This window comes from Phalacrocorax carbo, chromosome 2 (assembly GCF_963921805.1).
Source record: "Phalacrocorax carbo chromosome 2, bPhaCar2.1, whole genome shotgun sequence".
NCBI classification, from domain to species: domain Eukaryota; kingdom Metazoa; phylum Chordata; class Aves; order Suliformes; family Phalacrocoracidae; genus Phalacrocorax; species Phalacrocorax carbo.
The window spans coordinates 142,840,904-142,865,087 of NC_087514.1; the positions used below are offsets into that span (position 1 = coordinate 142,840,904).

Consider the following 24,184-nt stretch of genomic DNA (forward strand, 5'->3'; position numbering starts at 1 on the left):
TGTTATTACAAGCGAATAAAGTGCTCATGTTCTTGCCTGTGTCACTGACTACCTAGAAATAAAAGCTGCAAAATTTGTTTTGCGACCCAACTCTCTATAGCAATGCTTAGTTTCTATATTAAGAAATGTATTCATGAAGGATTCAAATGTACATGATCCCTTTTTGCAAGACTTCTTCTATTAGACTCACTTGTTCTGCAAAAGCAAAATGCAAAAAAAGCTCAAGAAAATAATCTTCAAACTTGAGCAACATTTTGCCATAAGATATTTTTCTGTTGAACACATTCTTCCTGGTTTTCTTTTCTGGATCCAGAGACCTTAATAAGGTACTTTCATGACAGACATGAAACGTAGTTCTAGCAGTGCAAAAGTGATAATAAATCTGATGTTCCAAATGGATAAAAGTAGTTTTTAGACAGGAATTGAAATGCCTTTCCAATAACTACAGACCAAGACGGTTTCTTCGCACATGGTGTTTCTATGAATTCGACCCTATGAGAATTTTCCAATCAAAAGCTGATAAAACTTTTGAAGAGCTCACTGACAATGAGAGAAGTTTAATTAACAATACCTTGATAGTTATTGCAATATCCTCACCTTAATATCCTAATCCTACAGATCAGCACTTCTTTGGAGTGGAAGTCATAATCATAAAGAACATCAAGGGCAAAAGAACTAATTTCCCCTACGCTGTTTTCTCTCTCAGGCCCCAAGTAGTATTTCTTCAGGGTGTACTGGGAATCCTGATCTCGGATTTCTCTCTCTGCAAACTGTTTACAGCAGATAGAGGATAAAGATGCCTTTATGATGTCCCCTGTGTAAAAACATAATTTGGTGCACCTGTGTCTGAGACAAGAACCATTTTTATTTAAGAAATATCTTAATTACTGTCGTAGGTCTTCATTGGTTAAATATTCATGTAAGCATGCATGGAATTACAGTGAGCACTCAAATCTGCACTCGGAGCAGGCTATATGTGGAAAGCGGTGTGTTCCTGAAAAATACCATTTATTTTTGTAATAATAGGGTAGAAAAACTCCATACGATGAGATTTGAAATCACGTACATCAATGTTACAAAGTTAAATAACTGATTTAATTAGCAATTTCATAACACTTAATTGGCCTAGTTTTAAGAGATTTCTTCTGCAGCACTAAACACAGCTGATGTTAGTCAAAAAAAGTGAATTTAAAATATATCATGGCCCATAACTTCGTAGGTTACCTGAACTGTGACTGAGAGTATATTTTTTAAAAGCAAAACAACAAGATATGCAAAAAATCGCCAGCTGTTAGCAAACACAGTTTAAAGCCAGCTGCACTTCAAAATAAAACATCCCTAGTGATTTCTTGATGTAAGCAACCCAGATGTAGCCATACATGCATTACCAGAATCAAAAAGGATTTAATAACCTGTTTAAATTTCTTCATTTACTAATACTGTATTCTTCCTGTAAGGAACAAACAGAATAGGTTCATTTGGGGATTTTTCCCCTATGTTTCTGTATTACTTATATATGGGTTTTAGTAATACATAAACCCTTTATGTATTGAAGCTTATTTTCCTTGCATTGACTTTCAAAGGACTGCAAAATTCAAGGATTAGGACAAGCTAAACCAGAGGTAATGCAAAGCCATTTTTCTAGCTACTAGTAAGTGCTCATCAGGAGGAAAAAAAAAGCATATCAAAGGTTATCACAACTCTTTGATGCAGTTGTGGGTAGTATAATACATTCACACAGTGCTGCTCTATCAAATGCTGTCAGCAGTAAATCGCAAAGCCCGCCGCATTGATTTCCATCACCAGCCTGACACCGTTAATGCACGTACGTCTTCATTAATATTATTTTATTGCCAGTGGCTATTTAGAAAAGAATGCAGGAGAATGTAACATCACATGTGGATCATTAGCTTTTAGTTACCATCCTAATGCCCTACACTGGCAAATGAAGTGTAAAAATAGCCTGCAGCCTCTGCCACCTGCTTCCCAGCCACTGTCCAGTGGTTAATATTTGGACTCTTTTTTCATGCAGTTGGCCTTCTACTCAGTAGGAGCCCTACTTTCTGTTCCTTGGGAACCACCATGAAATGTCATTTATCACAGCTATAGCAAAGGCCTTGTGTCTTTTTTTTTTTTTTCTTCCCTAAATGCAAGAAACAGCTGTGCTTTCTACCTTTTACATTATTTAAATATTTAGTAAAGTGGATGCCTAGTTTTGTCATCATGTAGTTCATCAATAAGGACACAGGAGAGCACACACTATCTGCCATAAGGACATAACGACAGTAATTGCATAAAAATGCTAATGCTACAAACACACTTTTGATAACAAATTACCAAATTATCTTGGAATCTGATGGTAGGTGGGTTTCTCCCCGTCTCCCTTCCTCCCACTCTGGGAAGCCACTAAGTGGTTTTAATATAATTATGGCCCAGATATGTACAACCATTGTATGAACAAAGCCCCAAGCCTGCCTGTGCTCCTGCAGAGCTCATTGTTAGATGTGCCAAATAAGCCCAAGTGACCTTAACGTGCAACTACACCTCCCACAATCAAACTGGAAGGGCTGTCTGAGATAACCCAACAAAGCGCAGAAATAAAAACCTTAAGCTCTTCAATCACACACAATATACATTTGCTCTAATCTGATTTCTGATGTGGCAGTAGCTGTGCCTCTACATAAATTCCTGCCATGTGAAAGGAACTGTATTACCAGGGCTTTTTTCTAAGCTTTTCATAGTTCTCTGGTTTGTACAGGGCAGCAAAAAATTTTTAAGGGCTACAAAGCTAGTACAAGAGCAGTATGACCTCATTTTTCATTTGAAACAAAACTCACCACCTCTGCCCCTGACCACCTGGATCTTTTTTAGACCTATACGAAATTCTCTGTACAAGAAAACATCATTTATTGATATCATTGAAGATGTAATTATTGTGTTCTTCCCCAATAGTCTTGCATCATTTTTGTCAGGACACAAAATAATGACCTGATTGTTGTAGTGGCATTTTGAGTTCTTCCTTGATCCTTCCTGCTGTCCATGTAATTTGAATATAAACATATGATTATGAAGGAAATGCTCAGTCTGCATTTATAGTAAGTTTAAAATGCTTCTATTAGTGGCATGGCTTAATTTGATCTCTATCAGAGTAACACCACACACTTTGACTAGACTTTTCAACAGCTCTTTTACTAAAATAATTACTGGGAGGAAGGTTAAAAGATCTATTTCTGACAAGTTATTGAACTTCTGAGAGAAACCCTTTTCTTTGTGGAAGAAGTTTCACTGAGAATCAAAAATGTTTTTAAATCCTTTGTTCAGTTAAAAAAAACCAAACAAACAAACAAAATCCTCCCCTTAATTTCAAAGCACAATAATTTTTTTTTATTTGGTAAATGTTAAAAAAAAGAAATTCCAATGTCTCTTTTGACTAAAAAAGCATTTTAGAGGACTTCTGGAGTAGGTTGCTCTATTAAAGCATGTAAACATTTTCTTTAACTGTTTCCATATATTCTCTCACCTCTCTGTACTTCACAAATTGAGACATGTATGTAAACACGTACCCAAAGATGTGGGACTCTCAAGAACTGAACACATGTCAGAGTGTCAGAGGTGTATCTTGGAAAAGAGGTGATTGTGAAACATCAGGAGCAGACGGGAAGCAGAGATTTCATACAGTTTGTGAAGACCAGGTTGAACCTGATCTCTGGGAAAACAAGACAGTTTTAGGATAGATGAGAAGCTGAGTTGCAGGGGGAAATTATTTTAGATCTGTGAAGTGGAGAATGGTTTGAAGAAAACCAGCCAGCTGACACACAAGACGCTGCCTTTGCCTCTCTGCTGCAGTTGCAATATCACAACATTCACATTTGGAGAAGTTTGTTCGCCCTCGCTCTCCGGCCTCTTGGTTCACCTACCCTTACAAGGGGTCAAGGAACTACAGCAGCCAGAGGCCCAATTATATTAAACGTATTAGGTATCCTAGCATTTATACTCTGTAACCCCTTCAAATGAAACAATCCTGCAGCTTCTAACTCTTGCCCCAGGAGTCAAGAATTATGAGCACTACAGGGAAAAACTAGATATTTTCAGGAAAACAAAGCTTTTCATCCCACATTCTCTGATCTCAGCTACAGAACTAAAGACAACCTAGTCATGCTTAGTTCCCTTCCTCAGCAAAAAAGTATTCCTGCTAGGTCATCAGTTTCAGTACCATGTTGCAAGCTTACCCTGAAAAATATTATTCACCCACCATATGAAAACATAAGGTCCTTTTAACCTTATCTTACAGTTACCTCTAGATTTTAACATAATCATAATTCTAAATTTAGGTTGCCTGTATTAAAGACAGATATTTCAGCAAACTACAAAATCATTATATTTTTCTGAAATTTGCTCAGTATATTTTTTTCTCAAATGAAACAACGGTATAGACTTAAAAACTCAAATACACATTCAAAGAAAATTTAACGTCTTCCAGAGCATGAGACTTTCTTTGTAAGGAAAAATATTTTTTACCACGTTTCTGTCTCTTGTATCAATATGCATTGCTTCAACTAACACAGTTGAAGCTCTTTCTCGTTACAGAATTTGTACAGATTACAGAGATCCTGTGACCTCAGTACCTACAGGATCAACGAAGAACCTCCGGTTTGATTTCTAACAGTCAAAAAACCAAACACCTTCTTTGTTCAACAGAGGACTAAATTATGTCATCAGAAAGGACCAAGGTGCTGTATACTGTACACATCAAACTGCTCTTTCAAACCTGCAGGTCTAAACAAAATCTGTAGGTTTGAAAGAAAACTATTCAGTGATGTGTCACACACTGATTTTCTGCTAACAAGTACAGTAGATTAAGAACTAAGGCTGTATCCTCACATCCAGAGATTCCTGGTTTTGTTCTTGCTACAGCTGGGCATGGTGGAGATCTTTCTTCTGCAAAACATCTATCATATCATACCTAAATACCACATCAAGACTACAAAAGTCAAGGAATGAATCTGTCTCTCGCAAAGCACCAATGGCTCTTCTAGTGGTGTGTCAACAGTAGGTACCAGCTCCAACCGATGAGGTGGCAGGAAGGGTTTCCTTTAGGGAGATACCGAGTGAACCACACAGATTTCTAAACACAAGTTTTTTAACCTGTATCACTAATATTGCTACATATTTGTTTTATACATCTTAAAAAAAAAAAATCAAAGCTAAAGCACCTACATAGAGTCTTGTGTAAGGTTTCTTTACTTACCACATGTCGAGGCAGGTGGAATACTCTGTTGATCCCAGAAGGACATCTGGAGGTCTGTACCATAGGGTTACCACTTCATTGGAATACGTATGGCTGGGAACTGATTTAGCTCTTGCAAGACCTGTGGGGTAAATACAAATAAGTTAATGCAACCAAAACAAAGAAATAGTTTGCTGTATAGTTACAATCCTAAAAGGATATATGCATCCATATCACATAACATGACAACATGTTGCAAGCATTTTTTTCTTCTAGTATTGGAATAATTTACTTAATGAAAGAACAAGGTATCATCTGTCATTTAGTATCTGGCTAAACAGAGCTATGAATTATGAAGGAATAATAAAATATGCTTTTCATAATGACAACCACTGGCCCAGCCAGAAAAAATGCAGATACATTGTGGTACACCTAAATGAAAGACAAATAAACAAAGATTTTAATTTCCATTAACTGCTCATCCTTAGGCATCGATAGACTTTTATTTCAATGTTATTTAGTAAAAGGAAATGACAAGTCAAATAGTGCCACAGATGAGACTTGGTTTTTTAGGGGAGCCTAAGGAAGCCTTCCACATTTACACTGCAAACCCCAGCCTGCTTATTCAAGTTTATATTTGAAAGCAGTAGACACACTTAAACATTACCATTCAAATAAATATTAATATTGCAGTAATACATCAGAAAAAGGTATATGCAAAATTCTTTTCTCTCAATAAATGTGTATCGGCACTGCATCAACCTCAGAAGCAGAAATCATTTCAATGAAATCTGTGGCCTACTAAGATATACTATTTACAATAACTGTCTTTTCAGCTTGTCAGTCATTTAAAATAATTCACAGTAGTACACAACCATAATCATGTAAAAACTGGAAAGATTTTAGGAGAGACCCACATACGCTAAAAACAGCAGCAGAGAGCATACTTTCCTAATGGTTCTCCTACAGAAGCCTCTCTCCTCTGGGAAATGGAAAAAGATTTTCAGGGCTATGGTGACTGTTCCCATCATGGGCCTGCAAACACCTTTTCCAACTAATCTGCTCCTAGTTACTGCCTTGACACCATCCGCTCCCTCACTGGGAACAGTGGACATGCACAAGTAACGGAAATCAGGAGAATGCGCTGCTGGGTTTTTTTGTGTCTTCCTAAACAAAGAACTACTGATTTCCCTTTCACAAAACAAATGAAATTACTAAAACAGGAGGTCATGTCTTACACCTTACACAAACCATAAAGCAAAGTCATACACTCAGAAAGAAATATGCAACATGAGAATTCACATAACAGTGCAGATGAAAATCCTTTGCACCCTTATTCTTAATACACTGGAGAAGCTATTTAAGAACAGTTAATCTCAGTGAATATATCTCCATAGTAATGATGGCAAATCTTGCCAGTAGATTGCCTTATCAGCTGATTACAGCAATTAGACCAGTGTAGGGGAATAATTTGACCTATATGCCAGAATTTCTTCTAAAAAACATATGAATAACTTTTTTTTTTTTTTTTTTTTTTAGAAGCCTTCAGGCATCCATTTCTTTTGTTTGTGCACCTGGCCACCAGCTTGATTAATAACTTGGCTCACACAGACAACTTGGGGTCGGCCAGGTACAGCCCCAAAGAGGCCAGAGGAAAGGTCACATCACACACTCTGCAGTGCCTCCACCTCCAGATTAACATTTTTGCTTCTAGGATATAAGAATCCTCCAAATGCTCTAACTGATGGATAGTTCTTATTCCTAACCCAGAGAAACATCAACAAGTCTGAATTTCTGAGCACCTATATCCCTCGTGACTAAATTGAAACAGCAGTCCCTGAATCTGTGGATATGGACCTACTATTATTAAGCTAAATAAAAATTATAAAAGGATTTGAGAAGCCCAGATGGTGAATCCCTCCATCTTTCTCTGCCTGTCCGAGCCCCCCTTTAGTCCTGCCTGAGGAAGACTGAATTTGGTTGCAAACAATTTCTTCTCTCATCTTCTACCTAGCTTTGACAGGAGAAAAGGCATAGACAGGCATGGAAAAGCCATTTTGAAGAAGCCAGCAACATCACGTGATTTGGGGAAAACTGTCAAAAAACTTTAGAACTTGTGGGTGAAAAATGAACTCAGGTCTCCATGACACAAAGTCTTTGATCCACACACTCAAGAAATCTCCCATGCAGGGAAGAATGAGTACCCAACTTGCCATACCAGACATGACACTGCAAATAATACGTTATCCATGCTTGCCTGTCAGTTTCTGCTACCTTATTGGCTGGGATGGAGCTTTGCAAGTGCTCTAGTCAGCCCAGGCACACCTTTCCTCCGACTGCTCAGCATGGACCCAGTCCTCCCATCCTGCTGGGACTGCTGCCCATCCTGTTTCCTCAGCCCACTGCTTCCAGATATCCTCCACCTCTAACCCATTCCAGGTTAACTAAAACTCATCCGATTTTCAAAGGATGGCCCTGTTGGGCTAATCCCAGCCACCATGAAAGCCTCATTTGAGGTTAGCTGTTACATCTGGTTTCTCAGTTATAAGAGGGTCATTACTGGAATGGAGAAAGTTTTAAACAAAACCTTAATTTGTAAAAGCAAGTTGAGGCCATACGTTGCCATCAGACAGCATCGCCGTGCTTAAGAGGTTTATGGGGAACAGGCCATATATTTTAAGTTGTGGCTGATTGGTTTCCTAGTTGGGCACATATGTTACTTCAGAAACTAAGTGTTCCAATGGAAAGCAGGGGTGAACAACTGAAGGAAATACAAAGGCTAAAATTCGGCAGAGGAAACTTTGGCACGGTCAGTGGCTCCTCCTGTGCAGAACTGGAAAGACCTGAATTAGGTTAATGCCTCAGAGGAGCTTTCTTTCAGGGAGGAAGCAAAGTTTGCTTTTTCTGAATAACGCTCTGCATAAAGAAGGCATTTGCAGTTTTGAATACTTTCACCTGAAGACTCAAAATTAAGGCAAACATCTCTCATCACACTTAAGGCATGAAAAAACATCTCCATCTTTCAGATATATTTGTAGTTTAGAAAGAATGCTATCAATATATATATGTGAAACACTAACAAGATACTGAATTTCTTATTTTGATGCTCCAGATGTAAATAGATGACAGTTGCCAGGTTTTTTTTTCAGATATCCTTCTGCAAGAAAATTTGCGACATATTTTATACCCTTTTGCACATCCAAATATGCTTACTCATGCAAAATTTATTTAACCACATCCTTCAACTGAAAGAAAACTGAAGGGTAGGGTTAATTAGCACAGCATGTTCGATCACATTCTTTAAGGGTTCCCTGTCTGTTTCCATGGTTACACTACAGGAAGAGCGACAATCTTGTTTTAAAAAGACAGAGCTTATGGGGGATTATCCAAACTTCAAACCTTAATGGCCAGTGTGCATAAAAGCCAAAAGGTAAATGGAGAGATCACCAGGTGAGTACCCAATATTTACATATTGCTGCTTGAGCACTCTTCTACCTGGGAAGGTGGAGGGAGGACCTCCTGACAAGCAGCGAACTCCCCTCAGGCTCCTGTGTCTTCTGAAAGATAAAAGGTCAACACCTGTCCTGCTGTTGCAGCCTTATCTTCAGAGAAGGAAGCCAAGCACAAGGCCCAGTTATTAAAAGTCAGGTCACATCAGACCCACTGGGGAACTTGTGTGCAATTATGGGAAGAACAGACACTGTATAATGTTCTCCAGGCACTCACTTCTCTGGCCATTATTTATCCAAACTGAAAGAAGAAACTGTTCCCATGCATTACATACTGCAAGGCTTGCACAACAGCATCTACCTGCACTGGGACACAAACCACAACATTCTTTTAACTCATTCATTATCAACAGCTCAGGGTACCCTGCAATGGCCTGTATTTAAAATACAGAGTGAATGATCTATGCCTATCTATGTATATGTCTTTAACACACAAAACCTCCTGCTGCCTCCTACTCTGAATTTAAAAAAAAAAAAAAAAAAAAAAAAAGATATTTCGTTCCTTGGCAAATACAATTTTCTCTCCTTTGTCTGGCTTTATCTTTTATCTCAGACACAGAGGTTGTATCTGATTTTATCTAGCATTGGTTATTGACAAAACACATTGCACTGATTTATCACTGTAATTTTAAAATTATATTTGGCTTTTACAAGAGGCCGTAGCTACATCCAGCCTCAAGACCTATTCAATACACACACCTTTGGCTACATGAGCACAAATATTAATATTTGATATCTCTTTAGCTGCAAGATGGCTTTCTAGTCAAGTTCATAAGACAATCAGGAAGCCTTTGTTCACAGCCAATACAATTCTGCAAATAAGGAAAACCAGTCACATCTGCAAAAACAAGGTCTTGCCAACCATGTGCACGGTTTCCCTTTCCATTATACCTTAAATGTGTTCAGCTGTTTACTGTTCTGATTTAGATATATCAAAAAGGGCTCTAGCAAGGCATACTGTAAAAAAAAAAAATTTTTGTTGCTGTTTTTCCTTGATTCAGATTCTTTTCATGCTTCCTTTTTCAGCCTCCTGTTCTATTTTAACAATTACCTAGAGTCCTAGGTAAACAGCTTATAAAACCATAACTACAATTCAGTAACAGTATTAAAATATTAAAATATTGTTGATGTATTCTATTGTAGATCATGAACTATCAACCTCACTTAACCTTTTTACTCATCTACTTGTTTTCCAATGTTATTCAATGAGTACCCGAATGACAACAAAACAGAAGTAAAATGGGTGGAAACACTGACACTGCTTCAATGCAGCAGTCAGCTCTGTAACCCAGAAGACAGTTCTCAGCAGTCAAAAGTGACCTGCAGCCTTTAGGTCCCTCTGCTATTTACCTGAATGCGTCTCTAAAATGCAGCTTTACCAGAGCATCCGAGTTAAATTCCTTTCAAATAAGATTAATTTCCTACAATATCCTATGTCTGAGTTCTAATATAGCCACTAGATTATGGTACTGTTGTTCATTTATAAAAGTTACCCACTATCAGGGAGAGCCTAATTAGGTTCCCAAATTAGTATTCCCAAAATGCACTTGAGCAATGACTGGTCTTCCAAACTGGAGTGGAGGAGTCAGACTTCAAGAGGCAGAGAACAATAAGTAAGGCAAAAGGCATGTGTGCCTCTTGGCCTGTCTGATTTTTCCAGCTCTATCAGTTGTTCTAATAAAAGATTATTTTTCCCTGCAAATCTTATCTCATGTATGTCTTCAGACAATCACCTACGTTAACAGGGATGATAATTATTCTTGTCTGTGAATAGGACTCAACTGACAATTTGACAAACACATGTTACAGAAAGGGGAGACACAGAAATACTTTTTCTGCTACCAGGAAGAACGACTTAGCCCCTGTGAAAAGTGGTTTTCTTTTTTCAACAACTCCAGCACCACCTCTTTCGTCACCACCTCTCTCCTCTGCCTCCTGAGCCACCCAAAGGATCATAGGCAGTGGAAAAGTGGGATATGAGAAAGAGCTCAGCTGTCGGTTGTATATTAAAAGATCCCTTTGATTAATTTGACTGAAAGCCATCCTAGCTATAAAGCTGTTTATTTCCCTGCTTTAAAATCCTTATAAAAAATTTCTGACACATTTTGAAAAAGCCCACTGATGTACCATGTCTGCCAAATTCATCAGTGTCTATTAGCAGAAATAAACACACTAAAAATTCTGTTCCAATCAAAAAGTGGTATGGAAGTGCAAAAGAAATATATGTTCCATTTCCAACATTGGGAAAATATATCCATTGTCATGGCCTTCTGGGTCAGAATGAATATGTTCAAACTGCCTCTGCTAGTCTGGAAGCAGAAAAATAACAGTGTGGGCAGAAAAAAAAATAAAAATAAACAATCTGCACCAACACTGTAAATATTCACACAGATGCGAAAGCTAACAGAACTCAAGGACAGCAAGTAATTTCACATCAAAGGTAACTTCTGCATTACTGAAAAGACGTGGATTCATTATGGATGTGGTATACGTGCCCCCAATACCTTAACAGTTGACTGATTTAAATCTTGCTTTCCAGATTCTGAATTTTTACTTAATGATCCTCAGTTTGTTGTCTCACAAAAAATCTATATGAAGATGATGTCCTGTACTCATAACAACGTCCCAGCATGAACACACCACTTTGCTAATAAGGCTGTAAGTGAAAATGCCAGTATTACTCATTCCACAGTGAAGTTATTAGGTTTGAAGCAAAGAGTTAACAATGGCTGAACAGATGGTTTTAAATTGGGAGGATCTGCAGAGCGCAGGGAGGAAGTTCTAGAAAAGACAAACAGGCAGAAAATAATTCTTCACTGAAAATGAGAGGCAATGAATCTCAGGATATTTTAATATTCCCTGAGAAAAGAGAGAAAACTGGGAAGCAGCTGTGAATGGATGACCCCAATACTGGACAATGATTTGAGTTTAGAAGAGAATAATAATAATAGAAAAATTATACATGGACTTTTAAGATATATGAACAATGAACTTGCTGAAGACAAGAGAGGTAACAGACCATTTTCCTACAGTTTTCAGGTATAAATGTTTCACTGTCATTAGGATTTCCCCCTAACAAATCAAAGGAATTCAGAAAAGAAAAAACAAAGGGATCCAGGGGAAAAGTGTTGTATGGAGAGAAACTGAGAGCTATGGATGTCCAATTTGGTGAAGCATAATAGTCCATCAGACAGTGACCACGGAAGTTAACGATTTACTGCAGGTTATTGTGTACGAAGTTAACAATTTACTGTTATCCCTATCTGTACAACTAAAAGCAGGACTGCAAGATCCATTTTTTGGATTACTCCATCTGGGGGGTTCAAGTAAAAATGAATGAACCCTTATCAACTGGTACCTCGATAACTTATCGCTTGATAGAACTGCAGTAGGTGCTTGACATATTGCATGAGACAGGCTAAATAGAAATCAGTAAAGAAATAAATATGCTTCCTCTGTGCTGTGCAAGATTTATCTTTTTTAGAAAATTATCATGTAGACAAACTGCCTCCCCCTTCCTCCGGGTACTGAGGACTGAACACATAATAGATTCAAGCCCATCATATATAGGGCAGCAGTACCATTTAAATCCTTTTAGTTTAATGTTGTATTAAGCCTGACAGCTGAAGAACTGTTAAATGAGCACAATTTGGTGCTACTGTAGTGATTCAGTCATCCAAACAGAAACACAGAAGCTAAGTTTCACTGAGAGTTTTATACTCAAGCATCTAATCCCAATTGTTTACACTCAGGTAATTTTGTTTCTTAACTGACCATACAACACTGGCAGCGACAAGGTAATGCCACAGAGAATGCATACCACTCTCTTCCTCTATTAATGGAGTCCACAACTCAGTGCAGTTAATCTGTGGAGCACTGGAACACTGATGAAAGGCAACGATAGCCACCTGACCCCTGGGATGTTACTCTATGAAGTGATTTATTCCAGTGGTATACTACAGTTTAGCTGATCCATCATTTCCCATCTAGAGGTGAAATATCTGGAGAACTCTGATGAAGGGGATACCTCAAGTCATGGTCAGCTACTAAAAGCCTAATCAAGTACCTGCAAATTTATTTACAAAGAGATCAGATCCCAGGAACTGGTCTAGGATAGGTAGTTTAACAAGAACAGGGCTACATGGAGAAGCAAGTATTTGAACAACATTAACATCTACAAACACTACTTTTGAAAAGCAGATCTAACAACTATTTTATTTATAAATCAAACAATACTGCCATTTGACATTACCCTGCAGGAGTGGAATTTGTGAATTTGAAGAACTGTCACCACATGGATATTGAAACCATCAGTTCTTACAGTACAAGGTCTGCCTTATGTATAGACGGCACAATTCTGCAACTAGCAGCCACGGACTCCTGGCCCCTATACTGCACAGCCAATGCAATTAAGTTTGATGTGCCTGCTTTTCCAGCTAAGGTGCCACCCAAGCATCCATTTCTACACTGCAGGATGCAGCTGCATTTGTTCCATTATTCAGCCTTGTCTTTTGAACCACATGTCCTGCCTGGTACAAATGGTTCTCTAGTGATCACAGAGTTTAATCCAGGCTGTTTCCAGTACCTGAGCCAGACTATTCATAGATAAGACAAATACTCAGCTGATTTTTGTCATTGCTAGAATACGTTATACTCTGCAGCTTACATATTACCTTAGCAGGTAAAACACTGTCTTGGCTGTTCTGCCAAAGAACTCCAGTATGTTCTGCACGTGCTATCACAATACTACATATGTTCACTGACTGGGTAACACCCACAGCATCTAAAAACACATCTGACTGCTCTGGCTTATGTCAGAGAAAAATTATCTGAAAACAACAGTACAGCACGGTACAGGCATTGGTGCAAAACTAACAAAAATAATAATTTAAAAAAACCCTCTCAGTTATTTTTATTTCAAAGTTTTTTGAAATAAAAAGAACAAAATAACTATAGGAGACTTAAAGATTTCACTAAATTTTAAAATTATTTTCACTTTGCTTTCAAGTGTGAAACCATTAAGAAAACCTCTTTAAGAACTGTTGCTTCTGTAAAGCAATATTATAAAGCAACATCTTACAACAGGAATCTCTGGAGTCTCAGATTCACCTGTTCAATTGAATTGCTCTTCAAAACTCATTTAATGTGTATGTCATCTTAAATTAGCTGGATCACAAATCTTAGAAGAAAAGTTTTATGTGAGAGACATTCCAATATGCTTAGTTCTAAATGACTATTTGACTTTGCATCAGTAATCAGGCATCTGTATTCCTGCAGAGCCATCTGATCAGTTCTTAATAAAATTTTGTCACAGAAAAAGAAGAAATGAAAACAGACAATTTTGTTTTTTAAAAAAGTTATATTAGAAGAGCATTAAGGCTGTGCCTTAACGGTATGATTCTGGAAATATGTAGTTAAAAAGCAAATGTTCCTCACGTGGCATCTTTCTCTGCAGTGATTTTGAAACACTGAAATGCCACTGTCAGGAGAGCAAAATTAGAGCTATACGATTAAATCTAGTCTATTATGTACAGATGTAACCCTACTAAGTCAATAGAATTGCAGAACCCAGTATTGTAACGGAATAAAACAAATGAAAATTTGCTAGTACTGAAACCAAGCCATTCTTTTATCTATTCTTTAACTTGAGGACTATGGATGTACTTCTCCATGCAAGACCATTGCAAAGAAATATCCTTAAAAAGCAAATATAGCCTCAAGAACAAATATAACTGAAAAATTTTATGTCCGAGTGACTTTAAAATTGCTGCAATAAGAAGGATATGAGTATGTTCATGTCTGTGGGTGGGAATAAAAGAGATAACATCTAAAAGTCTCCTTTCTTATTTCCAATGACCACAGAAAAAACTGCTATAAAATCTGACATATTATAAGCCATAAAAGCCAAAGGCGTGAAAAGCTGAACTGACCTTGGAGGAGAGAGCTTGGGCACCTTTACCAAGGTGAAGATCTAACCACCCATTCTCCCTACCACATAACGGTAAAGCCATACAGCAGCATTTCCTTCCCATGCAAGGTGGTTGTTAATGTTCCCACATCACCCAGATAAAAAGCTGGTCCTTCCTGATCTCCTACTTTTAAGGTTGGTATCTTTGTGTCTTTCAACATTTTGCTTGACCTCTCAGTCTTATAGTTTGATTATTTGTAACATATATAAGGGTGGCTATGTGGAGTTAACATTTGTACAGCTCTTTGGAAGCGTAAATCACTGGAGAAGTGTTAAGTATTACTAAGACAAGCACTGCCTGACCCCTTCCGGCTATCATGAAGGCCAACTGCCACAGGGGAAATTCTCATCCTAATGCAGGTAGACCTACAAGCATGATTTTCATTTACGTCAGTACAAGTTGTGCATCTATAAATATATTAATATAACCAGCACTGTGTCCTTCAGAAGGAATGAAAAAGCCCTGCATAAATTATTCAAAATTACCTAGATAAAAAGTGACTGTATTGCATAAGGTGAGGTTTTATACTGTCTGGGGCAAAACAAATGATGTTATACATTACAGAGCCATCACGTCTTTAAAACACTATCTCAATTATGTAATTACTTCATATCGTGTTAAATGGCACATTTCTCTTAAAGAACTGCCAGTCCCTGGTCACGTTTATCTTTTTCTTTGCATATCAATATTTTTGTTCTGACTTATGAGGAGTTCTTCCTTCTTTAATCCACACCATTTTCCAGTTATCCTTTAAATTCCACGTAGCTGATTATTTCCTATGTAAAATAAAACTGCATAACTATTAATACATTAATGAAATTAAAATTCTTTTAAAATATGGCATAATTTTCTTACTATATAATACAGTATGTTCTCTTAAATAAGGAAACATTAAACAAAACCATGATCAGACCAAAAAAACAAAGATAGAGAGTACTATGGGATCAACCAGGATGGCTATATTAGAAAAATCTACCATGACCATAGTGGCTGTTTTTCACCATAACTGCCATATCAGAAACGGCCAAAGAATCTTCAGAACAACACAGTTTTAAAGAAAGTTCAATATTTTACACAGAGGGGCTTGTAGCCATAGTAGTCAAAAGGCTAAGGCTACAAAAGAAGCAAGATGTGCAGGAAAAGAAAATGTTCTCATGTAAAACTGATAGGAGAACATGGTCACATGACTGAATAAGGCTTTTTTGAATTAAAAAACCCCTTGTCATTACTGCCCAGATTTTAAATACATTTACAGATTCATTTGGATGGATGGATCTCTCTTGTATAGACAGCAGATCACAGTTCTCCATGGTTTTTGTTCAATCACCACATAACAGCCTGGCTGACACCTAGGTGGGGAATACAAAGCAACGAAAAAAATCATGATTGTGGTAATAATGCAAGATCCCAGTCAGCACTGAGCTAGCTGCAGTACAGGTGACATCTAAATCCCATGTTGTTCTTAAGTACAAAACACTAAAACAGATTTTTCATCACAGTTGTTTTAAATGTGTCATAACGAACTTCCTTTATTGCCCTTAATGGATAATTAAGATGCTTTCTTCCTATTTAAAGGCTCAATAGAACTCTAACTTGTAACAACTGGGAAACAGGATTGAACCCTAAAGTAATCTGAGATGCGTTTAACGGGGGAACCATCTAGTAAACCACACCAATCTCTGGCTCCTTAATGGCTTAAAAAAACCCAATATTTTAAAAAAGATTTCCTTATCAGCCCATAATCCTACACACTGCTTCTCAGTGGAAAGGGCTTAAGTTACAGCATCTACTTTAGTAATAGCTGAAAAGGCTAGTATATTTAAAGAATCTAAATTTCAACTGTTAAAAAGCAATCAGTGAAGACTGACACCGCTAAAAATTCAGTGTGTGGCTTGAGAAGTTAAAGTCTTAGCTGAACAAAACTGAATGTCACAGTTTTTGTCAAGTGCTGTCTCCACACAGGAAACCTGGGTCAAATCTACTCTTTCTCCATAGACTATCAAACCCAATTTCTGTCCATAAGGTATTTTTCCTGCATCAATTCTCACAATGGCATTTTTTTATTTAGACTTACCTGATACCTCAATAAAACCATCAGATCCATGAAGCAAATTAGACTGAGGTCCACAATGGGAACAACAAACCAAATAGACGTGAGAAGCAAGAAGCATCTGCAACGGCACTAGACCACAGCCTCCTACATCTTCACCTTTAAAACAATGCACAGAGGAATTCTTCGGCCCAAATGCCAGAAATCAAATCTACCCCTTTGCACTGCTGTCACTTGAGATTTCCTGCCACCTACACATCACCTCTCCATCTTCACCGTAGATTTCTTCTGCGCAAGATGAGAGAAGGTCATGAGCAAAGCACGCGAAGCCCTTGCTCCTGGGAGGGGAGGGGAAGGAGGCAGCTTTGGCTACTTCCTGACAGCAGACAGTTGTACTATTAGAAATTGAGAAGGAACATCTGGGGGTAGAGGGAAAGCCTGTCACCCTGGGAAAGCAAATAACACAGCAGCCTGCCATGGGTCTCTGGGTCCACAGTACCCACAGCATTCATAGCCTACAACTTTAATCCTTCCTCCAGGAGAAAAGATTAGAAGGTCCCCTAGCTCCGCTCCTGAGCTTTGGCCTCCCTTTCCCTGGATCTAGAAAGCAATGGGGATGGTAAGGGCTTTTTTCACAGACTCGGTAGTGTGTGTTTGAGCTTATGCCAGGACACACAGTCAGTTCTGCTGCTCCAGGCCACCAGGCCAGCTGCCTCTGTGAACAGTATTATCAGCTTCTGCTCTCAAAAGAAAGCACTGCATTTACAGTTAATTACAGAAATAACTGTCTTTTATAAAGACCTGCAAGCTAACTCAAGTTTGAGCCATTCAGGTTTCACTTTCCAGGTTCCCACTTCCTATTTTTCAACTTAAAACATTGTCACTGAAGTCATCTTCATATCTTGACATTCAATACAAATATAGGCCTCAAATAAACACATTACTGACCTTCCTGGGGTGTCCAAGAACAAATTCTTCAGATTTCAAAGGCTGTTATCAGAGGGGAACAGGCGGCACCTGGGTTAACAGCAACCTCCCCCAGGAATATGGGAAAGACATGCCTTTTTCTTTCTCTGTCCAATTCAGACAGGGTGTTAGAGGGGTCTGTGGACCTACATTTGGGGTAAGCTTTATCCATAGCAGCCTCCGATAACAAAAATCCAGGTAGCTTCCACCATTTCTACAGCCCCGACAAGGCTGGCTGTTCAGGCAGCAGGAGCCCGCTGTGGGTCAGCTGCCTCAGAAGCGACCCAGGCCGCTCCTACAGCTCATCCTGAATGCCAGGTGGCTGCTGTGCCACAGCCCCCTGTTCCTCAAACTCACTTGAAGTCAGGAAGATCAAAGGTAGCCAGCCTACATAACTAAAGACACTCTCAGAGGAGTTTTGCAAACAGTGTCATCAAGCATTGCCGACAATATAAAGTACCAGCTCTTCAGGCACCGTGACAACATCTTATACCAGCACCTTCAAGAACTGATACTCTGTGGAGCATTTACACAGAAAAACATAGCAGTTATCCATGCAAGCAACCTTTTATGCTATCCAACCTTTCATATGAATCTTATATGGTACATTGCAAAGAAATTCCTTACAGGATTCTTACTGTGAAAAAAGAAATAATTTTTTTCAAGTTGTCAACATAGCTTTAATCATTTTAAGAGTAAACTGTATAGCAATAGTCTTGTCCCTCGTAACATATCCCTGACATACTCCCCACAGAAAAATCTATATGGAAATTCATGGAAACATCCTCTTTAATACTCAGCTGCAGTTTTAAACTGTAACTCCATTGAGTATAATTCTCTTTATTACAAACCTCAAGCCTCTTCACTTGATCTATTATTAATCATCCTATATATCTAGAAGGATGCATGGTTCAATCACACTTGATTCTTTCTTTTACTACATCACAGGGCTTTATATTAACAAAATTCTGAAAGCTTAAGGCAGGACTTCCACCACAATGCAGACCTCCTGCAGCTCCTTACTCATCCAAGGAGATTGCTAAAGACAACAAAAAGCTGACAAGAAAATCTTCAGGGTCAGTGTTATTTATGAGAGTAAAGGAAAGCCATTTCCATGAATATTCTCATGCTGTTTTTCTCTCCAAAGGCCACTCCCACAGACGAGGAAGAGCAACTCTATGACTGCAGGAACAAGCACTAAAGCACTAAGTTCCAGATGCTCTTTCTCACCCACCTTGCAACACTAGAATTTGCTGTGATATTACTGCAGTTTGAAGATTTTTTTAAAGGACCAAAACTAACAAAAATCAGGGTAGAGAACAGGAGGGAAGGGGAAATGTCTACTCAAGTCTTAATAACAACAGCAATATCAATCAGCAAGTTTTCCTATCGTTGCCAATTATAGTCAAGCTAACAATACCTTTTAGACATGATGTTTCATACTTTGAAATAATATTTTGCAGTTCTGCCTCTCAGGTACCTGCATAGTCACAGTCATATACTGTGTCTTCGACCCATAGCATAGTGAGAAGGTCAGTGTACATACTGAAAAGAATGGCATCCCAATTAAAAGATATGACTATACCAGAGGTCCTTGCACTAACAGTAACTGCACAATCCAAACTAGAGACCAAACAGGTCTTCAAACTTCTCATCCACCCACTTTGTGCAGTTCGCTTTTATTGCAGGCCTAGCAGGAAAGGTAAATGGGAAAGGTGGCTGCAATGAAGTTTCACAAACAAGCAATCCCCTGAAATACAATCCCCAGCAGCAGCTTGATCAGCTCCCAGATAAAGCAGGACAAGGGCCCTACTAGTAATTTGGCCAGTTTCTCCCCCAGCCTCAGAAGTGGTACCACAGCCTCACATGCTAGTCAAGTTTAAATGTCTTGTTTTCGACACCTGTGCCCTGAGGATTTTCTCAATGCATTGAAAGGTGATGTCAATGCACCTATCCTCAAAAGCTATGTAAATGTTTTATCCAAAAATTCGAACAACAAGTATAACAACATATTTTTTAAACCAAGATGGCAGAAAATTATTCTAACTAAAGGGTATATAAGAGTAACCATACTATGATCAGATTAAAGGTCCATATTGCCCCTGGAAGTCAGAATATTAGGCTGTTAGTGGATGTTTTGGGACACAGAGTAAGAAACAAGGCACAAAAAGAGTCAATCCTTCCTGTAAAGTCACACTCAGGAGGTAGGACCCACCTCCTACTTGATTGTTATCAGCTATTTAGGGACTTTGTGCTGGAGTTTATTAAGTATGATAATCTGCGTGCAAACAACTGATTAGCTAACATCGATTTATATCAGCATACACAATAGCTAAATGCCAATACCCAATAAAAAACCAAACCAAAACAAAGCAAGCATGGTATATACTGAGCCACAGAACCACACAAAAAGGATTCGCCTAGTCCAACCTGCCAGATTGCTCAAGGCTTTGTCCAGTCAGTGAAGCAAATGGAGACTTCACCACTGCTCTGGGCTGCTTCCAACACTGAAGTACTCCCTCACTCTCTCTTCCAGCATCTTACCTTTGCCTCCTTAACACCTTGTTGTTGCCCACCTCCTCGTTCATCTCAACACATTTTCCTCCCATATGACTTAATCTCCTCACAGAGCTTCTGTTGCTACCATCTCAACCCTTCCAACGCCCCAAACCCTTCTGCCTGTGGCCACTCAGAAGAAACCTCATGCAGAATCAAAGATAATATGCCTGGCAGAGCTTGCCTGTTCTCTGGTGTTTTCAGCTATATTTGCTTCTATAGTGTTTGGTATGTATTTCTTAGATGTTCAAAGTGACATTTTGAAAATAAAGGATCACTGAAATGACATATGGCACTGGTTATAGTATGTTCAATATGAATACAAATCACATATTTGCTCAGATTACTAATCACCTGGCTGCAACTAACTCCTGAAAAAAGTATATTCTTAGTGTTCAGTCTGCACGTTCATGATCCTATCCACTGCTCTACAGCCTTTTGACACTGTTTAGAGTTAAGATAAATGCATTTATTCTAGAAACATACCTTGCTTTTAAAACTGTGCAATGACTTTCCTGAACAAAGGCTCAAAGATTTTCCTTTTTTTAAGTCAATACACATCCAAGGCCAAATAGATGCATCTGTATACAGAGCAAAAAAAAGTTAAAGTGAAGAAATTACTAACCAAAGGCTAAGGAACAGCCATGGAGCCCAGTCTGCATGGCAACTAGCATTAAGCACAAGGCTCTTCTCATTTAAGTTTGTAATTGCTTATTGTGTTACTCATTAAAGGTTTATAATACTTTATTTCTACTCAAGACAGACATATGTGCAGGGAAAAATAAACAAACCCGTAGACAGCCAAATTCACACCACAGGATCAAAAATAATTCTTGCTCTTCATTTCATAAGGAGAATTCCTAATATACTTTAATTTCCTCTGGAATTTTAATTAGATTGAAAAAAAAATGCAGGAACAGAGTTCAAGGACTATTTTTCAGAGCAACAATTATTCAAGCTGTAGTTTCCCCTATTATATCTTCTCAAGAAAGCCACTTTTTACAGTTCATCCATTTTTAATTTGATAAATTCTCTGTTCTCTTCTCTCTTTTCATTTGACTGCTAAGTATTCTCATAAATGTTCATTTCCTAACAGCTATAGCACAATGAACAGAAAAGCAAACCACTGTTCATCTGAACAAAAGACACTCCCACACAGTGGAGTATCTATGTCTGGGAGCCTTGCTGTAGAAAAACACATGCCCACGGTTATTCAAAGATTCCACTTCAGCTGCAGTGTAATGCACTGGCAGGCATGAATAGCCTTTCTTTTACCTTGTTTATTCAAGAACTATGATCCACTACAGCCTGCTTTTAAGTATTTGATATCCTACACTGAGGAGATTAAATAAGCCCAACGCCAAATGAAAAACTTCAGCCATGCTGTTGATTTTTTATAAACTTATGAAACCAAATTCTGAAGGTCTTGTCCTTAGAGAGACTAAAAGGCCTTTGCTCTAGGCTTTTATATTTACTGTGCTAGCAAAGTCAATCCTGTCTCTGACAGAAACTGATTTCTTGATATGTTCCCTCCTGCCTTGAGTGCATTTGAAAGCAAAACACCCATCTCTCTAATTTCCACACTGCTTCTTATGTAATTAATCAAATATGCAATCTAAACCGACTTCCCTTCCAAGCACATTATTGTGAATTAGTCATTCGTGGAGAAAAACATCAAGAGAAACAGGACTGTATTTTACATCTTGTTTAAGAAGAGTCTTTCATACAGGGAAAGTGAAAGATGGTCTATAATAATACAATGTTTAAATAAGAAAATAGGCACAGGGGTGCACACCCATGTGCTCTCATTTCTCATGCCTCCAGTGAAAGAGGTCATGACCCTTCAGACTTTAACCTCATCACTTCTAATTTTTCATCTTGGTTCTCAGAAAAGAAATTTAACCCATCTGGTTTTCAATTTTACAAGATCATGAGCCATGAAAGAAAATCTAGCTTTTTAAAAAAATAGAGATATATATCTTCTCTCAGTGTATAAGAGTAGATTATGCAGATGTTTTCTGTTAGGTCAGGACAAACTTACAAGAGAAAAAAAAAAATCCTCTCCACAATATTACACATTCCTATGTCTGCTACTGGGTATTTCTTTTCGGTTGTACTTACGTGTCCTCTCTCTCAAAATCATACACAATGGGCAACTTTAAATTCCCGCCAACACAAAGCTGGGAAAATCCTGCCTTTGATGTCATCACTAGGATATTTAGCCTAGTGCTGCAACGAGGCAAAATAAAAAATGATGGTTACATTTCCTACTACAGCACGGCAAAACCAAACATCCCACCTTTTCCTCTGCTCTATGGCAACATCAGGCAATACAACCAAAGAGAGGTCAACCTATGTCTGAGCTGGACATTTCATTGATTGGTTCACACCTCCAGCAAGGCATTTAACAGTGTTGGTGAAAGGTGGGGTTTTTTGTTTTCTTAAAAACACAGCTGAAAAGTTTGCAGCCTCGCTCTTCCCAGCCACAAAATCCATACAGCTTCAGCAACAGCCTCTCCCCTGCAAAACACCCACACCATATGAAACATTTGTAAGATCATCTACAGGGTTTTCAGTATCCACCAAAGCTAGAGCACCATCATCACAATCTCTTGAAGGACTTATAGGGATACTTGGAAGTCAAATAAGTTCATAGTGTTTTGTACACATAAATGATACAACAGAACTAGTCATCTCAAACAGCACCTTCAAGAGAGGACTAGCTCATATTTTGCTAAAAAAAAACCACTTTATGAGTCACCTGTTTCATGTATTTAATTGGTAAAATCGCATAGTAAAATGCAGCATGCTAGAATGCTTTTTTAAGCATCTTTGAAACACTTCTGGCATGTTCCAAGTTTTGAAAACAGCAACAGAAAATGGTACATAAAACCAGATAATAATTGTTTCTAATACTGTTTCTTTAATTGCTTTACAGTCCAAAGGCCCATCAAGTTCTTGTGGACTGTGTCCACCTGAAGTCCTATTCCTTTCTCTAACATAGCAAATATGCACTGAGCTGCTAATTGCAGTAACACTAAATAAAAGACAAAAAGACATGACTACATTAACAGTGAAATTGCTAATTAGCACATAAGGCTCCCTCATTACTGCTGATGATGAAATGTGAAGCCCGATGTGGATAGCAGTCATAAAAATAAAAGATATTTTTAAAAAGCCCATAGGTCACATTTTCATAGAATCATAGAACGTCTTGAGTTGGAAGGGACCCACAAGGATCATCAAGTCCAACTCCTGTCCCTGCACAGGACAACCCCAAAATTCACACCATGTCTCTGAGGGCATTGTCCAAGTGCTTCTTGAATTATGTCAGGCTTGGTGCTGTGACCGCCTCCCTGGGGAGCCTGTTCCAGTGCTCCACCACCCTCTGGGTGAAGAACCTTTTCCTAATATACAACCTAAACCTCCCCTGGCACATCTTCCTGCCATTCCCTTGGGTCCTGTCATTGGTCACCAGGGAAAAAAAAAGAGATCAGCACCTGCCCCTCCTCCTCCCCTTGTGACAAAGTTGTAGACCATGATGAGGTCTCTCCTCAGCCTCTTCTCCTCTAGGCTGAACAAACCAAGTGACTTTAGCTACTCCTCATACAGCTTCCCTTCTAAACCCTTCACCAGCTCCATGGCCCTCCTCTGCACACTCTCTAGTAGCTTTGTATCCTTAATATACTGCGGTGCCCAAAACTGCACCCAGCGCTCGAGGTGAGGCTGCACCAGCGCAGAGCAGAGAGGGACAATCACCTCCCTCGACCGGCTCCAATGCAGTGCTTGATGCACCCCAGGACACACTGTTGGCTCATGTTCAGCTTGCCGTCAACCAGAACCCCCAGGTCTCTCTCTGCAGAGCTGCTCTCCAGCCTCTCATTGCCCAGTCTCTAGGTACATCCGG

General features: G+C 38.7%; 1 protein-coding gene across 4 annotated transcripts in view; it reads right to left on the minus strand.

Annotated features, from left to right (window-relative positions):
• The window catches only part of CDK14 (cyclin dependent kinase 14), a 323,920-nt gene that overhangs the window by 136,789 nt on the left and 162,947 nt on the right, over window positions 1-24,184 (minus strand). For all 4 annotated transcript variants that reach the window (XM_064444644.1, XM_064444647.1, XM_064444646.1 and 1 more), the window contains one exon: window positions 5,249-5,369. In XM_064444644.1, coding sequence (XP_064300714.1) covers window positions 5,249-5,369 — 121 coding nt within the window. The remainder of the gene's footprint in view (window positions 1-5,248; window positions 5,370-24,184) is intronic.